The sequence below is a fragment of the Mastigoproctus giganteus genome, chromosome 2 (assembly GCF_048544385.1).
Source record: "Mastigoproctus giganteus isolate SK-2022 chromosome 2, ASM4854438v1, whole genome shotgun sequence".
NCBI classification, from domain to species: domain Eukaryota; kingdom Metazoa; phylum Arthropoda; class Arachnida; order Uropygi; family Thelyphonidae; genus Mastigoproctus; species Mastigoproctus giganteus.
Window position 1 is genome coordinate 29918240 of NC_143576.1, and position 18892 is coordinate 29937131.

The following is an 18892-nucleotide window of genomic DNA, read 5'->3' on the forward strand; positions in this document are numbered from 1 at the left end:
CAAATTTCATTAAAATCAAACAAATAGAAATCTATTAATTATTTAATTATTATTTTTTATTTTTTTTGCATACATACTTACCATACAGGCTATTCATACTGTATATTGTAAATGTAGTACCACATATGTTTGTTGTCATACATTAATTGGAAGAATGAGTAAAGAGTATGGTGGATGAATAGAAAAGAAAATTTCTGTTTACACAATCATCATCATCAGCCATTTTCAATCCAATGCAGAATGAAGGCCTCTCCAGCAACTTTCCAGTTCCTTCTGTTTTGAGCACTGGCCATCCCATTTACTACGCACAAACTCACGAATTTCATCTATCCATCTCGGCCTGTCTTCCAGGTTTTCTTCTAGCTCCTCTTTGGTACCGTTCTGTTATTTTCTTAGTCCATCTGTCATCATGTCTTTGAGACATGTGACCTGCCCAAGACGACTTTAGTTCTTTAGTTTTGATAAGAATGTCCTTTACTTGAGTTTGCTGCCTAATCCATGTGTTTCTCTTCTTATCTAACAGTCTGATTCCCAATATAATTCGTTCCATTCTTCACTGTGTAGTTCTCAGCTTCTCTTCCATTCTTCGCTGTGTAGTTCTCAGCTTCTCTTCCATTCTTTTGGTGAGTGGCCAAGTTTCACTTCCATAAGTCATGGTGGGGAGTATACATTGGTTCTTTATTTTACGTTTCAGACAAACTGGGATATTGCTCTTCAGTATGTGACTATATTTCCTGAATGCTATCCATCCAAAATTTATTCTTCTCTTGACTTCCAGCCATTTATCATTATTACAGATAATAACTTGTCCCAGATAAGTATATGACTCCACCTTTTCAATTACTGCTCCTTCAATCCTGCTCTATTAGAAAGAGACTCAGAGGACATAAGATTTAACACAAGAAAAGTAGAACAAGCATTAAGGGAAAACAAAGGATTTAAATCAGCAGCCATGAGCAGTAATACAGAAAGACAAATGATACTGAAATTGAATAGCGATGGTGTACTTATAAACAGCAGAGAAGGCATAATTCAAATAGCAGAAGACTACTATAGAGAATTATACAAGGAGCGAGGGAATGATGCCAGCAGTGGGGAAGATGGATTGCAAAGTAACAACACATATGACATACCCGATATTCTTCCTGATGAGGTAGAACATGCATTGAAGAAAATGAAGAATCAGAAAGCCCCGGGGGAAGATGAATTACTGTAGAGTTGTTAAAATTAGGAGGAAGAGACATAACACAAAAACTGGCAAGGCTCTTCACAAAGTGCATTAGAAAAGGTGTGATGCCTAAACAGTGGAATAATGCAAACATAGTTTTGCTGCATAAGAAAGGAGATAAATCAGAAATTGGAAATTATAGACCAATTAGCTTGTTATCCCACATCTACAAGTTGTTCACAAGGGTCATTACTACAGATTAGAAAGAATACTTGATGAGAATCAACCGAAAGAGCAAGCTGGCTTTAGGACAGGATTCTCAACTATGGATCATCTTCACGTAATATCACAGCTAATGGAGAAAGCAAACGAATATAAAACACCATTATGCCTGGCATTTGTGGATTATGAAAAGGCATTTGACTCCATACAGCATAAGGCAATGTTTCAGGCACTGGAAAGACAAGCCATAGATGCCCCACATATGATTTTGAAGAAAATATATGAGAATGCTACCTCCTTTATTAGACTAGACAAAGACAGTAGGAAATTTAAAATCGAGAAAGGAGTTCGACAAGGAGACAATATCTCTGAAGCTGTTTACTGCTGCCCTTGAGGAAGCTTTCAGAAGATTAGACTGGTCGCAGAAAGGAGTCAATGTGAACGGAGAGTACCTAAACCATTTACGATTTTCAGATGACATTGTGGTCATAAGCGACGATCCCAAAGAATTAGAGGAAAATCTTAATCAGTTATGCACAGTTAGTAAGGATTTTGGACTAAAGATAAATATGGCTAAAACAAAAGTAATGATGAACAAGTATGCCACAGAAAGGGAAATAATGATTGATTTTATTTCTAATGTTTCTAATCTCTAATGTTTATACAGTGTGCATATGAAAGTCATTTCTTTTTGAAGATTTGTTATTTCACTAAATTACTGCTACTGAATTATAACAAATTATAATATGGATTTCACAGCAGAAATGTGAAATGAGTGTTACAGTTCAAGCTTTATTGCCATATGTATATATATTTCTTGTGTGTGAGCTGAGGAGTACATATTTATTTATACACTTTTCAAGATTGTTTCAAACCATGTGACCATTTATAAATTAAATCTTCTAATATGTATTTCGAAGTAATGGTAAGACAGTTTATAACAGATGGCAGCAAGAAAATATATTTTAAAATCAGAGGTGGTGAAGGCTTGTACCTGTCAGCCAATATCACAATAAAAAGAATATGAATTTGATTAACTTCACAACTGCACTGCTCAGCAATCCTTCAGTATTGTACCTCTTAGGGCAAATATGGGCCAATTCAAAGAGTTAAAGGTACACATAGCAAATGTTATTTTTATGAATGGAAGTTTTACTTCTATACTCTGCAATAACAAGCTTGCCTGTTCACTTACACAAACTACATTTATATTTCAGTATATATTTGTTAATAGCGACTACCTGCCAGTGATTCTTGCACTGCTTCTATTAGAATGAGCAGCAGCCTAGAAAGCAAGCCAATGGAGATTTCCAGAACTGCTGGGAGTCAGTGGAACAAGTAAATACATGGGCTGTGTTAGGGTGACTAAGAGTAAAAACAGGTGCATGTATACTTGCATGTACACCAATGCTAGAAGTATTGGTTAATAAATTTGATGAGCTTGAAGTGCTAGTCAAGACATCAAAGGCAGATACTGTGGAGATAACAGACGTGGTGTCATACAGACATAAGCAATCCAGAATTGGAATTTGGGGCGTACAATGTGTAAAGAAAGGACAGATAGGACAGGAAGGGTTATACTGTTAGTTAAGAAACACAAAATTGAAGGAAGTGCACCCAATTGATGTTGGTGGACAACGCAATGTTGAGTCTGTTTGGTGTGACATAAGCACTGGAAAAGGAAAAATGTGTAGTGAGCATTTGTGCAGAGAAATAGAGTGGGCCAGTAAATCAGAATATCTTATAATAGGGGATTTTAACTTTCAGATATTGACAACTTGTGGGTTGGTCACACACACTAGGAGGAATTTTGTAGATTTATTGGATGACTGCTTTCTACAGCAACATGTTCAAGAGGCAACCAGAAGGAGTAATGCTCCTGATCTGATTATCAGCAGTGATTATTCATGCATTAAGAATTTGCATGATAAAGGAACCACTGGGTGACAGTGATCACAATGTACTGATATGGGAATTACTTAAAGATGTAACTACCATCAAGGCTAAAGGGAAGGGAAGGGCTTTTGCTTTCATAAAGGTGACTACAGCAGTCTCAGACAGTTTTTAAATTCTGTACAGTGGAATCAACTGATGTTACCAATGTTGAATTCTAAATGGGAAGCCTGCAGGGACTTAATTTTGGAGGCTACAAGGCTTTTCATTCCAACTAAGAAATACTGTTGGAGGTTTAGGCCTAAATGGATGTCAGACGAATTAACGAGGATCGTGGCAGAGAGGAAAAATGTATGGGATGCGTATAAAGTATCAGGTGACACAGAAGCCTATGGCAGATATAAGCTAGTCTGTAATCAAGTCACAAAGGAGGTTAGGCAGGGGAAGGCAGATTACCAGAAATCTTTGGCAAAGGATGCAAAGAAAAACAGCAAAGGATTCTTTACTTATATAAACTCTAAAAGGAAAGGGATGAAACAGTTTGGACCACTTAACGTAGATGGGTTGACTATTGATGATCATGCTCAGGTAGCTGATAAACTAAATGAGTATTTTGCATCTACATTCACACATGAAGAGTTATTCAATGAGGGGAGTTCCAGAAGTTGATCAAACTAACAGAGAGCTAAGTGATTTTGTAATAAGTGAGAGCAAAGTGGAGGAGAAATTGAAGTTAAACATAAAAAAGGCACCAGATGTGGACAGGATCCATCCAGTTATATTAAAGGAAGCAGCAAAGGAAGAAAGCAAACCCTTAGCCATAATTATGAGAGCTTCTTTGGATTCAGGGAAGGTCCCCATGGACTGGAGGTGTGCAAATGTATCACTAATTCACAAAGGGTGGTTCAAAAGGTGACACAAGTAACTATAAACCTGTTAGTTTAACTTTTGTTCTGAGGAAAATAAGGGAATCACTGGTTAAAGAACCATTGCAGGGTCATCTACACAAGACTGCAGTAATAGTTAAGACACAGCATGGGTTTGTTAAAGGGAGGTCTTGTCTGACCAATTTGATTGTATACTATGATATGGTCACAAAGGAACTGAATGCCAAAAATAATTTGGATATCATATATTCTGATTTCAGGAAAGCTTTTGACTGTTGCATATGGAAGACTGCTGTACAAATTGAAGTAGTATGACATTAAGGGTAAGTTGCTACAATGGATAAAGGGATGGTTGAGTGCGAGACGACAGAGACTGGTAATCAATGGGCACTGCTCTTTGTGGTCAAATGTTATTAGTGGAGTTCCTCAGGGTTCGGTGTTGGGCACATCGTTGTTTTGTATATTTATCAATGATATTGATGAAGGTATATTAGGTTTAATGTCCAAATTTGCAGATGATACAAAGGTTGGCAGGGTTGTTAACAACAGTAAAGACAGTATGCTACTCCAACTGGATCTAGATAAGTTGGGCAAATGAGCTGAGAAGTGGCAACTGAAGTTTAACATTGACAAATGCAAAGTACTGCATATGAGTAGCAATAACCAAAGAGACACATACCAACTGTGTGGTACTACACTCAGGGAAGTGGGAAGTAAAAACTACCTGGGGGTAATTGTGCTGTTACTGTTATTTGTTTTTTTTTTGTTTTGTTTTTTTTTTGGAGCATTGGTAACTAAGACCATATTGCTTCGGGGATATGCGGTGGTCATTCCCTGACCTTTCCGCATCCTCCGTATTTGGTGGTCACGGGCTCAAACCCCAGTCTAATCAAGAAGCATGTGCTACGCACTGCTGCTCCTGCCCACGGGGGCACTGGGTAATTGGGCAGTCAAATATGAAGTTTACTGAGCAGTGCAGATGGGCTGCCAGGGCAGGTCATGGAGTCTTGTCAATGATATATAGGCATTTTGGCAGCAGGGAAAGGGAGGTGATTATCCCGTTATACAAAGCAATGGTTAGGCCATACCTAGAGTACTGTGTACAGGTCTGGAGGCCTCATTTTAGGAAGCCAGTAGAGTTGCTAGAATGAGTACAAATCAGGGGAACAAAGGGGTGTCCTTACCAAGAAAGGCTTAAATGCTGCACATTGCAGTGCCTGGAGAGTAGGCACATGTGAGGTGATCTGATTGAGTTGTATAAGGACTTGAATGGGTTGAGCAAGCTGAATGGGCATAGATTCAAATTGAGGAAAGACAGTTATAGAACTGATGTGTGGAAATTTCCCTTTAGCCAGTGGGCATTTGATTGGCAGAACAGACTTCCATCTTTTGTTGTGGAAGTTGATAGCCTAAATAAATTTAAGGCTTTGCTGGGCAGGCATTTGTAATGAATGTAGGGGTGAAATAGTAGGTTTTTTTTTTTTTTTTTTCCGGCTGATGCTGCATAAGCTTGCTTTCTTGCATTGTGTGCCTCTACTAATGCTAATGATAAGAAGCCAGTAAGCTTAAAGACAGCTCTCCTGATGGTGTCACAGATTTTTAAACGTATAGCAGAATCATCTTTACAGATGATGCAATACAATTTAAAAAGCAATTAGCAACTTATGCAAAACTGGCTAACAGAATTTGTCTCTAAGATGAACACAAGTCCAAGCCATAAAGTTCACTACTAGAGCCTCTAATCTTCTGCAGGGCATAAAGTTTAACTAAATAAAAACATTAATTTGATATTTATTTCAAATACTACATTAAGATAACCCTCGTCCCTCCAGAATACTATAGGATTGTATAGCCAATACTATCTAATTTTGGCTTATGAAAGTCAGTACTGCAAAACTCATTGCATGGGTGCAAATATGTTCAGGGAACTCATTCCTGAAACAGTTAAAATCCTGGAGGAATTAAGCAAAGCATACACATATAAATGTTGACTGCATATTATGATTGTGGTATGCATTGCTATTTGTTTATTTTATTAAATCACAGAATATAGATTAAATATATATATCACATTTCAATGTTTATAAAAAATCCACAATAAAATAAAGTATTATAAAACACTAATTGCATACTACACTGTGGGTTATGTGCAGTGATGTGAAAAGATTACTTTTTTATATTATTAGTTTATTAGTAATTAATTGGCAACAAAATAATTATTTATTTAGTTTTCCTATCTATTAATCACAAAAAAAAGAAAATTCAATTAATTTAAGAAATGAAAATTGAAATTTCCTGAAATCTAATGCAATGAGTACATAACCTAGTTTAATAGTGGTGGTAGTGGCAAATGATGCAAGAAAGCTTATACAGCATCAGTCAAAAACAAAAAAGGAAACACTCACTCCAAGAATTTGTTCAAACCATCCACTTCCACCACAAAAGATGGAAGCCTGTTCCAACAATTAACCACCCACTGGCTAAAGGCAAACTTCCACACATCTACCCTGCAACTATCCTTCAACTTGAATTTTGACACCCACATGAGTGCAGTCAGAGCAAGAGGAAGAATGCCATCAATATTCAGAGTACTCAATCCATTCAAGGCCTTAAACACCTTAATCAGATCTCCAGTCTCTAGAGGCTGCAATTTGCATAACTGAAACCTTTCTTGGTAAGAGCACTCTTTTTCTCCCTTTATCATTGGTTGCCCTTCTCTGCATCCATTCCTAAAGTGAGGCCTCCAGACCTATATTATATTCAAGATGCAGCCTAACCATGGCCTTGTACAAAGGGATAATCATCTCCTTATCCCTGCCAGCAAAGTTTCTGTATATCATTGACAAAGCCCCATTAGCTGTCCTGGCAACCTGTCTATACTCATCAGTCAGCAGTGCAGACGGGCTGCAAGAGTAGCTCATGGTGTATTGTCAATGATATATAGGAATTTTTCTAGCAGGGATAAGGAGGTGATTATTCCCTTGTATAAGGCAATGGTCAGGCCACACCTAGAGTACTGTATACAGGCCTGGAGGCCTCATTTCAAGAAGGATGTAGAGCTGCTGGAACGAGTACAGAGAAGGGAAACAAGATTGGTGAATGGGACAAAGGGGTGCTCTTACGAAGAAAGGCTTAAGTTTTGCGAATTACAGTGTCTGGAAACTAGGCACCAGCGAGGTGATCTGATAGAGGTGTACAAAGCCTTGAATGGTTTGAGCATGCTCAATGCTGATGGGATTCTTCCTCTTGCTCAGAATAATCACCTGAGAGGGCATAAATTCAAATTGAGGAAAGACAGATGGAGGATAGATGTGCGGAAATTTGCCTTTAGCCAGCGGGTGGTTGGTAGGTGGAACAGACTTCCATCCCTTGTCGTGGAAGTTGATAGCCTAAATAAGTTTAAGGCTCAGCTGGACAGGTATTTCGAGCGAACAGAGGGGTGAAGTGGAAGTGGTTATTTTTATTTATTCATGTTACTTTTTTTTTTTTTTTTTTCTTTTTTTTTTTGGCTGATGCTGCATAAGCTTGCTTTCTTGCATCAAATGCCTCTACTAATGCTAATGCTATTCGAAGAATTTCATATCTGACTGCACAATTACCCCACAATCTTTTCATTTTTCAATAGCCTGAGTGTAGTACCACAGTAGTTGATAAGTTACTTAGAGACTTGGTGCACTATGATCTGCTTTGTCAATGCGCCAATAAACAACAAAACAACCAACAAACAACCAACTTAGAGACTACAGTGGCTTCAGACAGTTTTTAAATTCTGCACAGTGGCACCAACTGATGAGGTTACCAATAGTAAATTCTAAATGGGAATATTCAGGGAAGTAATCAAAGAAGCTACTAGGCTTTTCATATCAATGAACTATTCAAGAGTTGGTCAAATGAACTATTGAGACATGTGGAAGAGAGGAGAAGTGCGTGGGATGCATATAAATTATCAGGTGATACAGAAGCCTATGGTAAATATAAATTAGTTTGTAATCAAGTCATGAAAGTTAGGCAACATCTCCCTAACTTTCAACCAGAGACTTCTCAAAATCTGCCTTAGCTTGCCTAAGGCAGATTTTGAGAAGTCTCTGGCAAAGAAAAACAGTAAGGACTTCTATACTTATATTAACAGTAGAAGGAAGGAGTTGAATCACCACATTGGGCCACTTGATGCCTATGGGTTAAGTTGAGGAACAATGGGTGCAAGTTGAGGAACAATGGGTGCAGGATAGATGTGTGGAATTTCCTTCAGCCAGTAGGTGGTTGACTGTTTGAACAGGCTTCCATCTTTTGTTGTGGAAGTAGATGGGTTGAATAAATTTAAGGAAGAACTAGACAAGTTCTTGGAGGGTAGGGATGTGTGAACTGTGCATGTTTTTTGGGTTTTTTTGGCTGATGCTATATAAGCTTGTTTTCTTGCATCATTTGCCATTTACTACTGCTCTAGGATATGCAGTACCTTGCATATGATAATGTTAAACTTCAACTGCAATTTCTCAGCCAAGCAACCTAATTTTCCTAGATCTTGTTGCAGTAGCTTGCCCTGGTCATTATCATTAACCATCCTTTGTATTAATGCAAACTTAGGCATTAAGCCTGATATACCTTGATGAATATCATAAAAAAAATATTGAAAACAATGGGCCTAGCACCAAACCCTGGGGTACTCCACTATTAACTTTAGTCCACAAAGAGCAGTGCCCATTGACAATCACTGTGTTCTTCCACTCAACCATCACTTTATCCATAGCAGTAAAAGGTAAACTGCAGCCATTATCAATCCATTGCAGGATGGAAGCCTCTTCAACAATTCACATTTATCCATAGCAATAATATACCCTTAATTCCATATTGCTCCAGTTTGCACAGCAGTTTATGTGCAACAGTATCAAAAGCCATCTGGAAATTCAAGTATATGATGTCAATATTACTTTTTGCATCCAGTTCCTTGGTCATTGCATCATAGTATCCAATCAGATCTGTTAGGCAAAATAACTTCTTAACAAATCCATGCTGTGACATAATTACATTCCTGGCTAGATGGTCCTGCAATACTTCTTTAACCAATTCCTCCATTATTTTTGCTGGAACGGATGTTAAGCTAAGAGATCTGTCATTACTCGTGTCACCTTTTGATCCCTTTTATGAATTTAGGTTAAATTTGCAAATCTCCAGTCTACAGGGGCCTCCCCTGAATCCAAGGATGTTCTCATAATTATGGCTAACGGTTTGCTTACCTCTTTTGCTGCTTCCCTTAATATAATTGGAGAGATTCCATCCACCCCAGGTACTTTTGTTATGTTCAGCTTCAACAATTTCTCTTCCACTTTCCTTTCGGTTATTACAAAATCATTTAGCATCCCATTAGAGTTTGATAAACTTGTAGCATCTCTCTCCCCTAAAGAATTCCTCATGTGTGAATGTAGATGCAAAATACCTATTCAAATTCTCAGCAATGTAAGCAGGATAATCAACAGTTAATACATTGTCATTAAGTGATCTGATTCAACCTCTTCCTTCTACTATTAATATAAGCAGAGAAGTCTTTGTTGCTGTTCTTTCGATTCTTTGCCAGAGACTTCTCATAACTCAATCTGCCTAACTCCCTTTGTGACTTGATTACAGACTACTATTATAAGTACCATAGGCTTCTATATCACCTGATAATTTATACACATCCCATGCATTCTCTCCTCACTTTTCTCAATAGTTCATCTGACATCCATTTAGGTCTAAGCCTAACACCATATTTCTTCATTTATATAAAAAGCCTAATACCTTATATGATTATTTCCTGAATGCTTCCTATTTAGCATTTGTTGTTGGTCCCACTATACAGAATTTAAAAACTGTCCTAGTTTCCTGTAGTTTCTTTTACAAAAGTAAAAACCTTTCCCCCTTATCCCACATCAATACACTGATCACTGCCACCTAGTGGTTCTTTTACCTGCAGATTCTTAATACATAAATCACTGCTGATAATCAGCTCAACTGTACTGCTCACTGTTATTGCCTCTCTAACAAATGCTGCTCTAGAAAACAGTCATCCAATAAAGCTACAAGTCTTGTTAGTATGTGAGTGACCAATCCACAAGTTCCAGTCAATATCTGGAAAGTTAAAATCCCCATTATAAGCCATTCAGATTTACTAGCCCACTATTTCTCTGTAGAGCTGTTTGTTGTACTAATCCCAGTCATTTGGCTTATGATACACTCCTACCCTAATTTTTGTTTTCCTAGTGCTTATGTCACACAAATCTGAATCCCTTATATCTGAGTGACACCATGTCTCTGATATCCTCACAATGTCTTTATTTGATGACTTGTTCAGCTCTTCAAAACCATCATTTATTTACTAAGCTCCTAGAATTGGTGTACATGCAAGTATACATGCACCTGTTCTTGCTCTTAGTTACCCTAACACAGCCCATGTATTTCCTTGTTCCATGATAACCCACCATAGACCTTGAAATCCCCAGTACCTTGCTTTCTGAGCTGCTGCAAATTCCAATTGAAGTAGGGCAAGAATCACTTTTATTTCTGTCTGCAATTATTTACAGAATAATTGATTAACAATTATTCCGCAAACTTCCTCAAGCTAACAGTTTTCAGACCCAAGTAAAGTCTCCTCAATAGCATCAGGAAATATTCTTGTACCCTTTGTATTTAAGTGCATACCATCCCTGTAGAAGCAGGGATGGGATACAGAGTCTCTCTCTTGTTAACAAGCACAGACCACTAGGAGAAAAAGATCTTTATACCCAACGAACTTCACACAGTCTCTCTAAGGCCAAATTGATTGACAAGGCTCTCATCATGTAGCAGAATTTCAGACACTTTCAAATTCAATCCTATCTTGTGACTTTTTCTCAACATTCCTCTGTACTTGTTAAATAAATCATCCAATCTCTTACTCACAATGTCATTAGTGCCAATGACTACAACAATATCATCACTCTTTGTGCCTTTAAAGGATGATATCTGCTCTACAACATCAACTTTTACCCCTGGCAGACATACGGATTATATTCCACCTATCCTTTTTGCATAATAGCTACACCAGCACATTCTGCATTGCCACTATCTTGCCTGATGTCAAAGCTGTGGGGGTGAGGTGGCCAGCTGAGATCCCGATGGGGCTGCCAACTTCAAGGGTATCCCTCTGTTGAGTTGCCGTCAAATATTCTCACACACTACATTGAATACAAAGACATCCCTCCACTGGAATGCTTTGCTGCTCTGAGGAATGATTTCCATTCAAATTCAATTTAATTGAGAATACTACACTAATATAATACAATAATAACACTATGTACCAGTTATGCAGCAATAATACATTAAAACATATTATGATAACATATATATTTATATTATTAAATATATATTACTTTGTCGAGTTTATGCTACATGTATTATTTTATTGAGTATAATGTAATATGTATTACCTTATCAAGTTTACAAGTTATAATGGTCTAGCATAAAGTTGTTAATTATAATAGCTAATAAAATTATCTATTAATGCCAACCTATGTGAATCAAACTTTCATCACCTAGTTATCTTAATAGTTGATACTATGAAGACACTAGAATTCTCCTACCACAAACTACACTACTGAGTTACTAGATATGATATTCGTGGCAAATCACAGATAAAGGTTCTATATATACTAAGTAATAACTTAATTTCTAGCTAAATTCGAAAATAAACTAACGAACATGACTAGGATAAGGCTATTTATGGACTATTTAATATGCTAATTAGGTCAATAAAATGGAAAAACTTTTCAAAAACTTTCCATTTCCAGTAGCTCAAATTTCTCCAACTAATACATAAATACTCTCAAAACACTTGATTTTTCTTTAATAGCATGCAAAAAATATTGAAGAAATATGAAAACCCCAAAAAAGGAGGACCTTGCTTTTATCGATCTTTGGGAATAGTCTCCCTCAAAAGCACTATAATGCTTGTTTACCATTCTTATCCCCCCCCCCCCAGCACAGGTACAAATTTGATTACTTTCTTGCATCATTATAGCATTTTAATATTAATACTAAACATTCTCCCTACTGATTTGATCAGCTCTACTGTCTTAAAATTTACTCCCTCAAGTAAAAAGGAAAAATGAAATGCATCAGTAGCTTTTCTTCAAAATAACTCTTCTTCTATTAAATAAGATGGAATTCTTTCCAACTTAAGTTTTAATGTACTTTAACTTCATTCTTCATCTTTCCATATTTAGCCAACATGAGATATAAACACTAATCTGAAGGATACATTCAAGAGCAACCTGTGCAGATCTAGGTATGCCACATTAAAAACAATTAAGTATATACTGAATACAGAACAAAATATATAAACAATATACTTACTGCTCCAACCAATAAAACCTTGAGACTTTTGCATTTCATTTGGGGGAATGAAAGATCCAACCACAAAATCGACCATAGAAATTACTAAAATAACAAGCAGCACTAACTGAGCCTATAATAAAAAGGAAAGAAAAAAAAAAAGCAATAAACTTACAATAATAATATTCATAAATGTTATATGAGGGACTTTGAAAAAGTAAAATAAAGGTAACAGAGGTAGGGGTGACGCTGTTTCTGAGGAAAAACAGTGCCCTTTCCATAGTGAATCATTACAGGATATTGTATACCTTTTTTGATACTAAATTATTATATCAAAATTGCTCATATCTTGAAGATGGACAACTGAAGAAGTGTACCCAGCTTCCAAATTCTGCATGTTAAAGGGAACAAGCCCACTGAATTCATCAACTGTCAGCAAGTGTTTTTGGTGCAATCAGTTCAAATAAGACAAACTCATTCTTCCATCTGTTCACTGACTGCAATGGTGTCACCACTGCAGATCGGAAGTGCATGCCCAACTTTCACACATCTTGAGTTAGATGCTTCTGACATTTATCTCTTCAGGCCTGTGAAAAACATCCTTATTTTTATTTTATTTAAAAAACACACACAACAGTAAAACCAATAACAGTTTAAGTTTGGTAGGGAATGAATCCTATGACAACAATAAAACTAAATCTTTCAGTGAAAAATGGTTGAAGGAAAGTGTTCCTGGATGTAAAGGATGTTGAAAAGCCTTCTTTATGCATCACTGTAATTACTGTGCTGTGCTTGCATGTTTTTTAACACAAAAAATCTTTTACCTATTTATTTAAAAATAGTACAAATTTTTGAAAGAATTAATAAATTATCTAAGTTTTGGTCTGCTTTTCCAGGCTTAAGTGGAAAAAAAAAAAGTTCTTATATGGCCCCTGTTTGCTTGACCTTCTGTGGGTACACAAGTTGGGTCTGTTCCTCTTGATGGTATGAAAAAGACTTCTAGAGGCTTTTTCATATCAAATTTGTGCACCAAAAGATGATGAAGCAGGACTAGAAACTAAGCATATTTCTAAACAGATCCTTGCCATCATAACTTAAATTCCAGGTCAATTATCCCACTTGCATAAAAAGCAGCAGTATTTTGTACAGTTCAACTATCTGAAAAAAGAAAGTTACAAAATGAATATCACTGAAAAGATGCCAAATGTACTTAGTGTACTCTGTACATTTTAAAAGCCACTCCAAATTTTCTTATTACATATTCGTGTAAAGTGTAGTGTAAATGGATTTGGTGGGCACATTTCTGTCACATAACAGAATAACTGTTAAATTTGATTTCAATGTATCAATGAACAATTCAGATTGGACAAACCGAAGCACAATGAATCTATTATTCCATTCATAAGTTATAACCGGCCTCCGTAGCCAAGTGGTCACGAGCGGGAGTGCTATAGCACACGCTCTTTGAATAGACCGGGGTTCAAGCCCCTGACTGCTAAATACGGTCGATCTAACAACCAGCGTGGCAGATTATGGTCCATGTCTCTCAGCATGAATTGTTGAGGGGGCTTCCATCCTGCAGTGGGTTGATAATGGCTGGAGTTTACCTTTTTTTTTTTTTTTAATGTTAAGAAAAATTACATTCACAAAAGAAAAAAACTGATCAAACAATTCTCAAACAACTCTGCTGCAAAATTAGTACTAAAAAGCAAAGTTTATGTAGAATCTGCTGTCAAAAAAGGAAACAATAAATAAAGAATAATAAAAAATAAAAAATTTTAAAAACAGAAAAAGAATGAGATAAATTGCTTCCTAGTAGTTTTATATTTTATCAACTTCTTCAAAATATTTATCTAATCCAATTTTAAACTGTACGAGCTCTCTGATTTTCTTATATATCCCTCTTATTATTATGTCTCCATTATCAAGCATTAAGCCCTTAAATGCCTCAATCAGATAAAAACCACAATGCAGTTTCCAAACTATGCAGCTTAAATAACTACCCAACAGTTTTTTTTTGTCATACCTCTGGAATGAAAGTTGGTTATTCTGAACAAAATTAATGTCCTGATTATGAAAATATCAATCTTTTACTTCTGTCACGTCTACATCAAAAGATAAGCATTTTTTAAATTCCTTATTTTTATACAATATCAGCATACATGGTTGTTTGTTTGTTGTTTGATATTTGGTTTTAGGAGCATTAGCAACTAAGGCCATATTGCTCTGGGATATGCGGTTGTCATTCCCTGACCTTTCAGCATCCTCTGTACTTGGCATATATGGTTGTAATTATTACACACAATATATGTTAGTTACTTAGACATGTTTCCCACTCAATGGTTTCCTTTTATGCTCCAGCCTGCTTTCCCGTTTAAGGAACCAATAGTAATCTCCCATCATGGCCGAGTCCCAGCGACCTTGGTATCGTTTTTCCATTGCATATACGTCCTGGTGGAAGCACTCTCCTTGTTCATCACTGACATATGCTAAGTTCTCAGGAAAGAAATCCAGATGGGAATGAAGGAAATGCATTTTCAATGACATTTGGCACCCCACGTTCTTGTAACATTTCAGCAAGTTCGTCACTAGTTGCTCATAGTTCTCTTCTTTTTTCTTTCCGAGGAATCAGTGTACCACAGCCTTGAAAGATCTCCATGCAGCCAGTTCAACATCATTCAGATTTCTTTGAAATTCATCTTTTAGGTGCTTTCTTATTTGAGGACCTATGAAAATTCCTTCCTTCAGCTAATTAAAGAACATTATTGTTAGATAAAAAATATGTCAAGATTAGTATTTCACAGGTGAATAATCACAAGGAAAAAATGTGATGTGTTTAAAATATTTTTATTCAGATGAAAAATTAAAACATGTACAGTAGAATCTGGATAAGAAATTTCTGCATAAGTTTCCCCTATACTAGGTTTGGTTTCTTAATTCTCATTATCAACTCTATATATTGTAATGTATTATTTTCCCCACATAAGTTTATTGGGTAAAAAGCTTTCCTGCATAAAAAGTATATGATAAAGAATACACAGTGTATTATTATAATAATGTTTTCTCAATTAATACATTTTTTAAATATAGAAATTATTTTTTTAATATTAAAAAAATAAACAATAAAGATTTTGGTAATCAAACAAGTTAGTGCATAGCATCATTTTAGGTCGTAGTAGATCACCAAAGTAGGCAAAACAGCATCATTTTTGTTACATCTCATATTGTGAACTCCATGTATTGCCTTGATATTGCACTGCCTCGGTGCATACCACCCAGGAGTGGTGGTTATGGTGGTGGTATGCACCAAGACAATAAGCAACATTAGCCTTCTCCATTGGTGAAGTGTTGCTTATTCGAGGTAGTGCAATATCAGGGCAACTCATTATGAAGGCATTCGCAATATGAGACATAACCAAAATGATGCCATTTCACCTACTTCGGCGATTTACTGCGAACTAACATGATGTGTGCACTAACTTGTTCAATTAGTGAATTTTCAATAGTCTGAGGCTTTCAGCCCTAAAACATTTTTTAGTATAAACATTTTGATATAATGGAAGTGACATATTGCAATTGTTTTCATCAATGTCCATAATTAGATAGCGTCAACCACTTGAAGCACAGTGAAGCACCTTTTGTTAAGTTACAATGGTTCTGAACAGTTCTGAATTATTTAGTGGATTGTTGCTGAAAGTCTTATTCTAATTATGACCTTTTAAGGTATGTTGAAAACTGAATTTATAATACTTAATTTCTGCAGATTGCTATTAGTATTTTTGGTAATTCTTTAAAGAATAACCATATTTTTCTTTATCTACCGTATTGGCCCTTATTATTTATCCCTCTGGCAGTTTTATTTTAACACTACAAATATTAATTATACTGATTGTACTAATTACAGTGAAACTTCCCTTTAACGGACAGCCATGGGGAATGAAAGTGTGTCCGTTAGAGAGAAGTGTCCGCTAACAAGAAGTCTGAGGAAGAAAAAAAAAAAAGGAAAGAAAAATCGTTCAACGTTTAATGTAAAATTAAATTAAAATATATACAGATTTTGAACAATATTTTTGTAAATAATATACAATTACATACACAAGAGATAAAGAAAAATCGTTAAACGTTTAATGTAAAATTAAATTAAATTATATACAGATTTTGCACAATATTTTTGTAAATAAAATACATACAATTGTGCTATGCATATTATGACTTTATCTTAAGAAAAATACACACAGTAATCACTTATTTTCTTCTGCACCTTCTTCCAGCTGATAATTTTGTTTTCAACATTTGTTTGGAGTGAAGAAACCATCGAAAGTCCTTCAGTATCTTCTTCAACGGCGAAAAACATTTTTGAACGATTGATTTGTATGAGTGCTTCTTCTATTTTCATCGGTGGTTCGTCGTTAATATGTTCTTCGACAGAATGACCTCCTTCCATTTTTTCATCCTTATGAGGAACTTCTTGAAAAATATCGATGATAATGTCGTTGATATCTAGAGCACCATCTTCTGTAGTGAGGTTTGAGTCTATATCTTTGTAGCCAGGGTCACTTGTAGCGGAAGTATTGTACATTATCAATAGATGTTGAAGTTCTTGTTCTTCTTGGTGCTCCACATTGCTGTTCACAACTTCAATTTTTGCGTTTGAGAAGCCAGACTTTACAAAACAGTTCACGACAGTTTGTTTTCTAATTGCGTTTACTGAAGAGGAAATCCACTGAATCACATCTAGGATGCTGATTTTCTTTGCAAGGTCACTCGCACATGTTACATCGTTCATGTTTGCAATGAGATATCTTAAAACACGTTTTTTGTAGTGAAATTTAAAATTTTTTATTATCCCTTGACCAAGGGCTGACACTCTGCTGATGTGTTTGGTGGCAGAAAAATGATTTGAATGTTGGACAATTCAATGTGCGAGTGAGATCCAGCATTATCCATGAAAAGAATAATTTTTCTGTTTTGACGAATTGTGTTTTGGTTAAAGTGACTTATCCATTCGCTCATGATATCTTGTATCATCCACGCTTTTTTATTAGACTTCCAGTCAACATCCAAAAGATTCAACTTTATGCCCTTGAAACAACGAGGATTTTGTGGGTTTCCTATAACAAGAGGTTGTTCAAAGTCTCCCAGCATATTTGTACACAATAGTACAGTCAAGCGTTCCTTAGAAATTTTTCCACACTGGCACTTTTCGTTTTTTAGACTCATTGTTTTTTCAGGAAGAGCTTTAAAAAAACAACCCTGTTTCGTCACAGTTGTAAATATCCTTAGCTTAAAAATCACGACATAAATCTTCCAATTTGACAGTCCACTCTGTTACAACCCCAGTATCAACAGATCCACCTTCACCACTTACGGTTTTCCAAGAAATTTTATGCCAAGTTTTGAACTTGTCTAGCCATCCCACAGAAGCTTTGAACTCATTTACTCCCATAGATTTCGCAACCCCCAAAGCTTTTTCCCTAATAATAGGCCCATTAATGGGAATTTTTTTTAGCACGTGCGCGACAAATTTGAAGTCCAACAGTTTTCGGGAATGATTTTTGAACCTGATTTTCTGTGTTGCTAAAATTGTTTGAGCAGTTCATTTTTTTTTTCTTTAGGATGTCGCTTAACTGCGTCATCCCGATTTTGAATTTTGCAGCGAGATTGCGAACACTATTTTTTTGCCGATCATACGCATTAATGAGTTCGACTTTATCTTTTAAAGTTAAATGTTTACGAGAAGACATTGTGCACTTCACACGACACTGAACAAAACTGAAACTGAAAAGACGAAAGGCCGACCATATTCCACCCCCTGCACACACTGAATTCATCAGAAGTTTTACACGTGCCTTAAAATTCCGCGACGTAAACCTTGATAAAATTCAGAGAATTGGAAATAGAAAATAAACACACGTATTGAGGCAATACGTGGAAGAAACGTTCCTAGAAAAAGGGCCCTGAGCTCGCCCGCTGTCCGTTATGGGGAGATCAAATTAAGTGCTAATCTAAACGAAACAGTGCAGATTGCCTGTCCGCGTCCGTTACAGAGAATGTCGGTTAGACAGAAGCTGCAAACACGTTAAAACCAATGGAGGTGAGTTGAGGAATTTGATAATGTCCGTTGTAGAGAGAGATGTCCGTTAGAAGTTTCACTGTATATTATATTTTTCTAATATGAAGGGTTACTGTTGGAAGGATGAACAAGTTGGAGTTCATCCTTCCAACTTGGTAATGAGTATTTCGTAATGAGTTTAGTGAGCAGAATATTAAGAAATTAGAAATCATCAGTTTAAAAATGTTTTCCATGGGAAGAGCAAAATATTTATAAATTCTGAAATAGTACTTAAAAATCATCTAACTTATATATGAGTATATT

General features: G+C 36.1%; 1 protein-coding gene across 3 annotated transcripts in view; it reads right to left on the bottom strand.

Annotated features, from left to right (window-relative positions):
- The window catches only part of LOC150089241 (solute carrier family 12 member 2-like), a 544391-nt gene that overhangs the window by 284867 nt on the left and 240632 nt on the right, over nt 1-18892 (bottom strand). For all 3 annotated transcript variants that reach the window (XM_090388535.1, XM_090388531.1, XM_090388539.1), the window contains exon 7: nt 12538-12649. In XM_090388535.1, the coding sequence (XP_090244661.1) occupies nt 12538-12649 (112 nt within the window). The remainder of the gene's footprint in view (nt 1-12537; nt 12650-18892) is intronic.